Below are 12,082 nucleotides of genomic sequence, written 5' to 3' on the forward strand. Positions count from 1 at the left end.
AACCGCCCATAATGGTTGTTTAATTTTTTTAAGCTGTCCTTAATGGTTGTTTAATTTGTATGTTAATTTTTTCCTATGTTTTTTTAAACCGTTCATTGCAACTAATTATCCTTATGTTTTCACCATAAATCAAATGTTGCACATTTAAACATATGCTGATTTTTTTAAAGGAAAAATAAGACAAAACTATCACGGATTCGAATTTTGAATCAATCATAATTTATTACTTTTTTTAGGACAAAAACTATCCCTTTATTTTCAATATAATTGTTGCTCAATTTCTATTTTAGAGGAAAAAATTATAATTATTCTCACTATTATTATTCTGAAATATATCAATTAATGGAATCTGTAACAAAAAAAATTAATATAGAAAGCTCTATAACTTTTTTTTCCATAATTTAAATTCTAGATAATCAGCAATTTTGGATGAAACTTTGGTGTCATCATTCTCATCATTATTAAATAATTTTGAATCAATGAATGGAAACAATAGTTTTTGACATTTTCATTCCAAAATTGCAGTAATAGATTTACCTGCAATATTTTTTTTAAAGGTGTCACTTTAAAGCGCTTCTTTTAAGAAAGGTTATAGAACACATACATCCTACAACGCTTCTTTTAAGAACGTGTTGTAGAATGTTTCATTCTAAAACGCTTTTTTTTAAGAAAGTTTTATAGAATGCATGCATTTTTTTTGATTGGCAAATATTGGTTGTTAGTAAATTAATAAGAATTATCCCTGCTTAGGGCTCGAACCTTGGCTCTTCACCTGCAAATACCCTTAGTTTTTTTTTAAGAAAGCCTTATAGAATGCATACATGCTACAACACTTTTATAAAAGAAGTGTTGTAGAATGCATAATGCTAAAACGCTTTTTTAAAGAAAGCGATATAAAATGCACACATACTACCTCACTTTTAAGAATAAGCGTTGTATGATATCTCATGTTTTACAACGCTTTGAAAATAAGCGTTGGGACAGTACTACAGCGGTAGATGCTACATCTCTTTATAAGTGTTTTAAAATGCAAAAAATAAGCGTTGTAAAATGACTTTTTTTTAAATTGCGGTAATATCAATTTTAAACACAAAACTACAATGCAACATAAGAAAACACATAGAACAACAACGCATTTAATCAGGGACCAAATCATGCATGCACCTTACAGGTTTCTAGATATCATCTTCATGAGATCCATTTCCTTCTTCATGGGAACCTTTCAAACCATCTTCTTTGTAATCATAACTCGTTGTGCTATGTTCCATAGTAGACCAGCTTGAAATATCATTAGCATTCAGCATCAATGGCACATGCCAACTAGATTCATCTTTAGTAAGCTCAATTTTAGAGCTAGAGTTACCCTTTGAGCTCTCATGATGAACACATTTGATGAGACCAAATTAAAGTTGTTGTTGCTGCCATCTTTATTACTCAGATTCATTTTGACCACAAGTTTATTTAATTCCATTTCAACTCTTTCAATTGCAATGACTTCCCTCATGTAGCTCTGAAGCAGTGTTCCGTTACAATCCTCGTTACACTTGTTCTCCTTGTTACGGAATAACACAGCTGAAGAAGTAAAATAAACCGGGTGCGCAATCAACAACACAAGAATATAACGTGGAAACTCCAAAATCAGAGAAAAACCACAGTTGTTGTCAAAACCGACAACCAGAGAATAAACACTATGTGAAAATTGTGACAACACATAGACTTCACTCTCAACCACCCCATGACCCCAGTACACCCACACTCTCCATAGTGAATATTTGAACTACATCTCATAATACTCTAAAACAAGAGCATAAGAGAAAAAGAAAACACAAATATGAACTTAAAGTGTTTTCAGGTGCTACTGCTTGGTGTTTTGGTGTGTTGAAACAAGGAGCTTGATGTAAGACCCTCAACTTAGTAGATAAATTATTATGAATTTAGTATATTATTATTATTTTGATAAAATATAAAATTGCTTGATCATTGTCTGTTGCTTGTTTTTCGTGAATTGATTGATATTTGAAATTCTGGTACACGCAGACAAATGTTCTACCAGATGTTTAAGACATCTTGTACAACATAACACAAATTACAATGTTCAGATATGCAAGTTTAAGAACAAAAATAACAAACAAGACACAGAAGATTGTTAACCTAGTTCGGTGCAATATCACCTACGTCTGAAGGGTTTTAACCCGAGAAAGATAATCCACTATTATAGAGAAATTTTACAAAAAAGGACTTAACTGAACTGCCTTTTCTACCTATCTCTACCCGTGGCTTATTACTTCGTCCTCCCCTAAGTATGAGAGCCTCTCTCACTTTGTCACACACAATCACTACCACAGTGATTGATCTCTTTCAACAAGAGTAAAGACGATCTCAAGATCAAACAACTCTCAGCTTAGAACAATAACATAAAACTGCTGAGAGAACAATACAAGTGTGAACTAACAAGAGTATACCTAATTCACTCAACACGAAGCACACCTAGCAACTAGGTTTTTGTCTTCATAAGTAGCAGTCAACCAGGCTTGTCTTCAATGAGCTTGAGCGAGCAAAATAGTCCACACTAAAACAGGAAGTTACTAATAACCAAATCCGTAGAAGATCTTCAACAAACGCGTTTCAGTTGCAGATAACAACTTCCAAAAATATCTCAAATCAAATCTCCCAAAACTGATTTGATCACACTATCAATACTCTATGAGCGGCACACAGAAAGCTTCCAACAGAACCCTAACTTGCACATCACGTAGTCAGTTCAAAGCTCCACAAATAACTTAGCCAAACACAAAGCACATTCACAGGAACACATGTCATAGTCAAGATGTTATGACATCGTGTCTAACATGTTGGCATACAACATACATTAGCTAAAATGCAGACAACCATAACAAAGGAACAACAATCTCCCCCTTGTCAAATTTTAGCTAATACAATCCACTACCATAAAGCTCTTCATACCACAACATGCAGCTTGAATCACCAAACAAGAGCAACCAGAATAACTCAAGGTAGCTTACACATCTTCCAAAAACATAGCTATTATCTGCAGCTATAAGCACCTAAGTGCAATACCAAATAAACAGATCAGAGTTCAGCACAAGAGATTAACCATAACCACTACCACTTCACAGTAGACATAACAAACAGAATACCATAGCATATCAGAAACTACTGCTACTACACATTACTCCCCCTTATTAACACACTTTGACAAAAGCTCATTGAAGACCACATGTAGAACTAGCATACTTATCCATAAAAGTGAACCATAGTAGCTAACCAAAGTGCACAGAGAGCAATTCCAGAATTATTACAGACCATGAGAAGAAAAGTCATAGAGCCAGCAGACTTCACCAAATACTGGACTGGGCGAGACCCTAGGGTCCCTCGCCCAGGGACGCTAGCTCGGGGGGACGCGCAAGCCAAGAAATTAGGCCTTCTCTCGGGAGGCCCAACTGGCCCATTAAGAGAAGTTAGGGGCGCCAAGCCCAGCCCCAAATCTATAAATAGGGGACGGTTACCGATTGTAAGAGACTCTTAGCTCATTTGAGAAATAACCAGATTGAAATTCAGTCACTTTCTCTCCCTAAGCGGTTACGCTCTTACCCTCTCTAGATTCTCACATCACGATCCTTTCACTCTAGGTACCGTACTTCATCTCAATGTTCTTGGATAGAACATTTGGTGTCGTTTGTGGGGATCGGTAGATTTCGATTCTCGGACTACGTGGATTGTGATTTGGTTGAGATAAGTTCGATTTTTCGTGCAATTCTCTTCAGTTTTTGGATTTTTGGTTGAATTCCTAGTTCACTGGTGAAGATTGATGGAGACACATCGTCGACGAAGTGAAGGAAGGCCGGAACACGCGTGCGGTCCGCCATCGCATCGCGTATGTGGATGGCAGCGTGGTGAGGGGCAGGAGTCCTCAGTCCCCTCGTTGGAAGTCTCGGGAGGTGAACTGCTATCACCTCATGCGCTGGATGCTCACAGAGATTGGAGATGGTTAATTCGCAACGTCAATAGCCGCCTGGAGCAGCAGGATAGTGAGATCCGAAGGGCGGAGACAGTGGCGGAGCTTAAAACGTCACGGGGGAAAAATTACCGCAAATCGTCACGGGAGTGGCGACTTTTCTCTCGAAAGGGAAAGCCGGTGTGCGTGAATACATCGTGCCAGACAGAAAATTTCCAGGAAATGCGGGAGACACGAATGGCTGCGAGCCAAGGGATGAATGGTGTGCTTACCACCGGGCAACGAGCCACGTTACAGAGGAATGTCAAGCTTTGCAGCGCGCGGTTGAGAAGCTGATAGCGGTAGGGGGGCCTGTTAGAGCTCAGGGCGATAAAGCCTCAACGTCTAAGGAAGTGAGCACGATTGCCGGAGGGTTTGGCGGAGGTGGAGTCACTAGTGCAGCAAGAAAGCGATACGCCAGGGCGGTGAACGCGGTCACGGAGGTTCCTTTCGGTTTTTCACACCCAGACATTACATTTTCGTCCACTGACTTCTTCGGAATAAAGCCGCACCTAGACGACCCGATTGTAGTCCTACTCCGTGTCAACCAGCTCAATGTACAGCGAGTGCTTCTGGATCAAGGGAGTTCGGCAGACATCATTTACGGTAATGCGTTTGATCGATTCGGTTTGAACGAGGGAGACCTCACTCCCTACGCAGGGACTCTTGTGGGGTTTGCGGGCGAACAAGTGTGGGTAAGGGGCGTCCTCGACCTTGATACTACATTTGGCGAGTTTGAGAACGCTAAGACGCTGAAGGTAAGATACTTAATCCTGGGAGCGGTGTGGTCTTACAACATGATAATCGGCCGGAATACCTTGAACCGACTGTGCGCCGTGATCTCAACAACACATCTGGCGGTCAAGTATCTGTTACCTGATGGGCGTATTGGGAGAGTTGTTGTGGACCAGAAGAGGGCAAGAGAATGTTATTGCAACGCGGTGGAACGATATAGGAAAAAGAATGCCTCGACAGGACACTGATGCAACGAGGTCGATGTGCCAGAAGAAAACCTAGATCCGAGAGACGAGGGGCGCGTCAACAGGCCCACACCGATCGAAGAAACTAAGGAACTGAAATTTGGCGAAAAAGTCCTCAAAATCGGGACCAGGCTGACTGAGAATCAAGAACAGAGGTTATCGAAGCTATTGGGCGAAAATCTGGATCTTTTTGCTTGGAGTCACAAAGACATGCCGGGAATAGACCCAAACTTCATTTGCCATAGGCTGGCACTAAATCCCGGAATCAAACCAGTAACCCAGACACGCTGGCGAATGGGCGACGAAAAGGAAAAAGCGATTCAACAAGAGGTAAACAAATTGCTGGTGGCGGACTTTATTCGAGAAATCAAGTATCCAACTTGGTTGGCGAACGTGGTGATGGTGAAAAAGGCAAATGGGAAATGGCGCATGTGTGTGGACTACACAGATCTGAAAAAAGCATGTCCGAAGGATTCTTACCCGTTGCCGAGCATAGACAAACTGGTGGATGGAGCGTCTGGAAATGAGCTGCTAAGTCTGTTGGATGCCTATTCAGGGTATCACCAAATCAAGATGCACCCGTCGGATGAAGACAAGACAGCTTTCATGACCGCCAGAGTGAATTACTGCTATCAAACAATGCCTTTTGGATTGAAGAATGCCGGGGCGACATACCAACGACTGATGGATAGGGTTTTTGAAGATCAAGTGGGAAGGAACATGGAGGTCTACGTCGATGACATGATCGTAAAGTCCGTTTTGGGAACGAATCATCATGAGGACTTGTCGGAAGCTTTTGGCAGGCTCCGAAAGCACAACATGAGACTCAATCCGGAAAAATGTTCTTTTGGGATACAAGGTGGGAAGTTCTTAGGCTTCATGATAACATCGAGGGGAATTGAAATCAATCCGGATAAGTGTAAAGCAATTCAGGAAATGAAGAGCCCAAGCAGTGTGAAAGAGGTGCAGTGCCTGACGGGGCGAATTGCGGCCCTTTCCAGGTTTCTCCCTCATTCGGGCGACAAGTCAGCTCCGTTCTTCAAGTGCCTTAAGAAAAACACAGCTTTTGAGTGGAGTCCAGAGTGCGAAGAAGCCTTCAATCGCCTTAAGGAGATGTTGTTTGCCCCGCTTATTCTATCGAAACCTGTCCAAGGCCTTCCTTTACATTTGTATTTCTCTGTCAGCGACCACGCAATCAGCTCAGTAATTCTCCAAGAAGTAGATAGCGAACAAAAAATAGTTTACTTTGTAAGCCATACACTCCAGGGGGCGGAAATCAGGTACCAAAAGATAAAGAAGGCGGCGCTCGCCGTACTAGTTACCGCCAGACGCTTAAGGCCTTACTTCCAGAGCTTTCAGGTAAAAGTTAGAACTGACCTACCTTTGAGACAGGTGTTGCAGAAGCCGGACTTATCAGGAAGGCTCGTCGCGTGGTCGGTGGAGTTATCGGAATATAGTTTTCAGTATGACAAGAGGGGAAAGGTCGAAGCGCAGGCTTTAGCTGATTTTGTGGTGGAATTAACACCGGAAGTTGGCGAGAGGGTAAATACGCTATGGACGTTGTTCGTTGATGGGTCATCGAATGAGAATAGAAGTGGAGCAGGGGTCACGCTGCAAGGACTTGGGGAGTTAGTACTAGAGCAGTATCTAAGATTTCAGTTTAAAGCTAGCAATAATCAGGCATAATATGATGCTTTAATCGCGGATTTGAAGTTGGCCATCGAGGTTCAGATCGACAGTCTGCTGGTTAGGACAGATTCGCTGCTGGTGGCGAATCAAGTGAATGAAGTATTCCAAGTGAAGGAGCCGGCCTTGATAAAGTATCTGGAGCGTGTACGGCTCCTGATGGGTCGATTGCGGGAGGTAGTAGTTGAGTTCGCGCCGAGAACGCAGAATCAAAGGGCGGATGCCCTGGCAAAACTAGCAAGCACCCGGAAGCCTGGAAATAATCGGAGTGTGATTCAGGAGACACTTGCCAATCCAAGCATAGAGGGAGAGCTGGTAGCCTCTTTTGACCGCCAAGAGACTTGGATAGACCCCATCGTGGACATCTTGGCAGGAGAGCCAAGTGGGGTAATGAAATACACAAAGGAGCAAAGGCGAGAAGCGGGGCATTACACACTGCTTGACGAAACGCTTTTCCGAAGGGGATTTTGCTCGCCCCTCTTAAGGTGTCTCCCGCCCGGGAAGTATGAGACCGTTATGGCGGAGGTTCACGGGGAGGTTTGCGCCAGCCACATAGGAGGAAGATCCCTGGCAAGCAAGGTCCTCAGGGCGAGATTTTACTGGCCCACGATAAGAAAAGACTGTGCGGAATTTGTAAAGAAATGCGAAAAGTGTCAAATGTTCGCAGACTTACCCAAAGCCCCGCCAGAGCAGCTGGCCACGATCAGCTCGCCATGGCCCTTCGCCATGTGGGGAGTTGACCTTGTCGGACCTTTCCCAACCGCCAGGTCGCAGATGAAGTTCATCCTCGTGGCGGTGGACTACTTCACCAAGTGGGTAGAGGCCGAGCCCCTGGCAAGTATTACCGCAGGCAAGATCGCAAACTTCTACTGGAAAAGAATCGTGTGCCGGTTTGGGGTCCCAAGGACGATTGTCTCAGATAATGGAGCACAGTTTGCGAGAAATCAAGCAAGGGAATTATGTGAGGAAATGGGTATCCAGAGAAGGTTCTCTTCAGTGGAGCACCCTCAGACCAATGGGCAAGCAGAATCAGCAAATAAGGTAATCTTGTGGGGTTTGAAGCGCCAACTATTTGAGGCAAAGGGAGCTTGGTTGGACGAACTCCCGGTTGTAATCTGGTACTATAACACAACGCAGCATTCAACCACAGGGGAGACTCCTTTCAGGATGACCTACGGGGCGGACGCCATTCTACCCATGGAGATAGACAACAACTCTTGGAGGACATCGCCGCAGTTCGAGGGCGAGAATCCTTCTAACATGGAAGTGGAGCTAGACTTGTTATCTGAAACGCGACACGAGGCTCGTATCAGAGAAGCCACGATGAAGCTGCGAGCCGCAGCGAAATACGACATGAAGGTCCACCCGAGGGCGATGCAGGAGGGGGACTTGGTGCTTAAGAAACGAACCGGGAACACAGGGAACAAGTTGAACTCGATCTGGGAGGGCCCTTACAAGATTTTGAAGGTATTAGGAAGAGGGGCCTATCACCTCGAGAGCTTAGATGGGAGGCGAGTGCCGCGATCTTGGAAGCGACAAGCTTGAGGTACTATTACAGTTGAAGATTGAGGAAGAGCCCGGCTTGGCACGAGGGCGAGCAGCTGAGCGCGACTCATGAAGATTGCCGGATTAAAAACGAAGAAACACATTTTTGTTCTCCACCTCGGGAGTTTGTGGGCAAAAACGCCTCAATAGTAAAAACAAAGACACGTTCTTGTTCTCCATCTCAGGAGTTTGTTGACTATAACGTTTGATTGAAAATACAAAAATTGTATCAAGCCATTTCAATCACACTGAATTGCGGCAAGAGCTAGGTGGGAAAAATTCCCTGAAGGTGGCGATCCCAACACGACCTTGATGTCTGGGGATCGCTCCGGAAAAGCCGACGCAACTTGCCGTCACTCGTCGGCGATGTGTGCGGATAAGCTTCTTATCCATAAAGCCTCCCCGAAACATGGGCGAGCAAACCTAACTAGGCTAAGTCTCGGGAAACCCATATGACCATTGGGACCCGAGCAACTGTAAGTCCTCGCCAAGCAAAACTGGCCAGGCCACACCTGATCTTACGGGAAACATGGTGTGAACAAAGCCTCAGTTCAAAAACTGAGCAAAAGTCCTAGTTAAACCCAGCACACCACCAATGTCGTCAAACGTAATTCAAGAACAAGGAAACTAAGGGGGGTGCGAGAGAAAACTTCGGGAAGCGTTAAAACAGACATAGGAATTAAAACTGAATTGATTAACTTAAAGTCGAAAATACAACGATCAAACAAAGCAAAAGAAGTAGCATTACAATTATTCAAAATAAGTTAACATCATATCTCTTTCTCTTGTTCCACAGCGTCGCCGAGATCAACATGAGCAACTTCCGGTGGGTCTTCCGGACCCTCTAACCCAGCGGGGGTAACCCTTTTAAAGCGTTCCCAAGTAGTCAAGGTTGATAGTAGGATGGAGGTGCTTGACTTGAGCTTTGGCGATAAGGAAGCCGCAGACACGCTTCTTGGCCGCCGCATGGGCATCCTTCTACCTTATTTTCTCTTTCAGGGCGGCGGCTTGGGCTTCCTTATCAGCCAAAAGTTTACACTTGGATGCCAAATCCGACTGGGCCTCGACAAGTGTCTTACTCTTGCCCGCTAGTTCCTCACGCAAGACAGCGATCTCCTTGTCTTTAGTGGTAAGGATTTCCTCCTGAGAAGCAGCAGTGACTTCCTTGGCGTCAAGGTCCCGTCGGAGCCCCTCGACCTAGGCCTCAAGTTTTTCCTCCTTCTCGTTCGCCGTTATCAGCGCAAGTTTCGCCTCCTTGAGTTTCTGTCGCATCTTCTTTGTCTTACCCTCCTCCGCCGCCAACTGGTTGGACAGCTTGGAGCAGGTGTCATTAGCCCGGAGGTTATCAGAGCGCAGCTTTTCCACCTCCTGGCGAAGCCCAGCAATTCCGGTAAGAGGCCGCGCCTGCCAGGCCACTTGGGCGAACAGACAGTCGGCGCGGAGAAGATTTGACACAGCTTCCTGGGCGACGTCTTGCGAGTTCTGGCTGGGAGCCCCCCTCAATTTCTCAAGATAAGGGTGAGAAAGGAGGAAGGAAAAAATATCTTGGGAAGAGCTGCTGGAAGGACCCTTCGGGCGGGCCGTAGGGAGATTCTCTCCTTCGCCACCAACCCCGGGAGATCTTGGGGCCGATGGACCGAGGGTCGTCTGGACAGGCGAAGGAAACGGCGACGGATGGAAGAGGGTGATTGTTGACCTTCCATTGAGGTCACGGGGCGAGGGGCATCTGGAGTCTGGGAGGCGCTCGTCTCGCCATGACGGTCGGAAACCAAGGGATCGCGAGCGCTATCCGCAACAACAGGATCAGGCGCGACGGGCCCTCCGCCTGCGCCAATCAAAGGAGTAGCTTGAGGGTTTGGCTCGCCTAGTTTGCTCCTCTTGGGCGAGCAAGAGTTCACCGGCGAGCTTTGTCTTTTTTCTCCAACCTGGGCCGAGGAGGGCGCCTTAACGTTCCCAGAGGTGAAGGCCTTCAGCAGATCGGCGGTAGAAAACTTCATATTTCCTGAAAAAGCAAAAAGAAAAAGTCGTCAGCAACAGAAAGACCAAGAGGAAGGCTTGAAAGAGACGTCTAGAAGGGAAACCTAATTGAGGGAATAGTTCGGAGCCTGGAGGAGCGCCGAGTAATTCAGCACAACTAAGGCGGGGAAGCCGGGAAAGGACCCCAAAGGCAAAACTTTCTCCGGAAGAGGGGAACACTTTAGGGGGGTCGGCCATGGACTTAGGACACTGGGTCCGGTAAAATGGGAAGAGGGCTTTCCTTTCCTTCTGCGTGAATGTCGAGGGGTAAGTGGGGTGAACGACGACCCGAAAGTACCGGCGGGCTAAATGGGATTCGGAACCAACTTGGTATGGAACAAACCGTTCTCGACCCGGTCGGGGCGCCAGAACAACCCAGCCGTAGGACCCCAGGGATCGGGGATCCACTTCAAAGAAAAAGGAAAAGAGGGCAAGGGAAGGCGCTACATCAACACTGCTGCAGAGAATTTCAAAACACCTCAGATAGGTCCAGGCGTGGGGGTGAAGTTGGCAAGGAGAAACGTTGACATCACGCAACACTTGGGCGAGAAATGGGGAGAAAGGGAGTTTAATGCCAAGATCAAGAAACAAATACTCGTATACGAAGAAGAAATGGGAGTACTTGGGGTTATTGAACGCGCGGTGTTGCCAGGGGCGGTCTTGGTCCCGACATCCGGTGGTGCGAAGGAGGTTCTCTAACAACAGGGTGCTACAGAGACCGCCAGCCCTGCGGGCAAGGTCAGAAATAGAGTCGCCGGTGGAGAGCTCTGATGGCTGGTCAAGGATTCCTTGGTTAGGAGCATCTTGGACGGGGGAAGGGAGAGTGGCGAAGGTTTCCAAGCGATGAGCTTTGATTTCCTCCATGGAGGAAAGGGCTCCTATTGAGGGCATCGTAAAAAAAAAGGATGAAGAGAGAAGGGATGAAGAACTAACCGGAAAAAGGCTGTGTGAAGGGGAGCAAGAAGGGCCGGAGTTTGCAGGGTCGTTGAAGGAAGCCGGTACGAGAGCCAGGAACGAGTATGAGGGCAGTTGGCAATAAGTGGTGAATGATAGGGTAAGGGGGAATTTAAAAGTTAGGGGGAGTAGCGGTTGGGAAATTGTGTTCCATCGTGGCAAGATGAAATGATTACTCAGGGGAGCGTGACGCGGATTTTGGGGAACGGGAAAGGCACATTAAATGAAAAGTTACAACGGCTGAAGCTCATTGGTTTGAATTCAAATTGACAGGCTTTATTATGATTTGAAGGGACATTTAGGAGATAACGGTTGAGGTTCTATAGATTCGTTGACCTTTGTATTATTTCAGTACATTACATGTGGCTTACACGCGTCAAGCCATCATGGTCCATGGCGATCACTGCTAAAGCGGGACGAGGGAGCCGAGCACTATCGCCGCGAGCCCACTTGTGGACTCGGGGGACCAGAGGGACTTGCTAGGGAAACCAAAAAATTAGTCTTAGGCTTTAGTTATCAAGCCATGTTGGCAATTGTTTTGAGTCATTAGGCTTTGACATTAGTTAGTTTTCTCATGATCGTCGCCTCATGCTTCTTCTTAAAGACACACTCAGCTCTCATGCTTCGAGCTCGGTGTCTTGTGGACTGGGCGAGACCCTAGGGTCCCTCGCCCAGAGACGCTGGCCCGGGGCGACGCGCAAGCCAGGAAATTGGGCCTTCTCCCGAAAGGCCCAACTGTCCCATTAAGAGAAGTTAGGGGCGCCAAGCCCATCCCCAAATCTATAAATAGGGGACGGTTACCCATTGTAAGGGACTCTTAGCTCATTTGAGAAATAACCAGATTGAAATTCAGTCACTTTCTCTCCCTAAGCGGTTACGCTCTTAC

At 46.0% G+C, this 12,082-nt stretch overlaps 1 protein-coding gene across 1 annotated transcript; it reads left to right on the forward strand.

The window, feature by feature from the left end:
- Window positions 1–7,650: 7,650 nt before the first annotated feature.
- Window positions 7,651–8,226, forward strand: LOC130712607 (uncharacterized). The gene has a single exon (XM_057562433.1). It carries the CDS (start codon window positions 7,651–7,653, stop codon window positions 8,224–8,226), a length of 576 nt encoding a protein of 191 aa, XP_057418416.1.
- Window positions 8,227–12,082: the final 3,856 nt, after the last annotated feature.

This window comes from Lotus japonicus, chromosome 4, assembly GCF_012489685.1.
Source record: "Lotus japonicus ecotype B-129 chromosome 4, LjGifu_v1.2".
In the NCBI taxonomy this organism is placed as follows: domain Eukaryota; kingdom Viridiplantae; phylum Streptophyta; class Magnoliopsida; order Fabales; family Fabaceae; genus Lotus; species Lotus japonicus.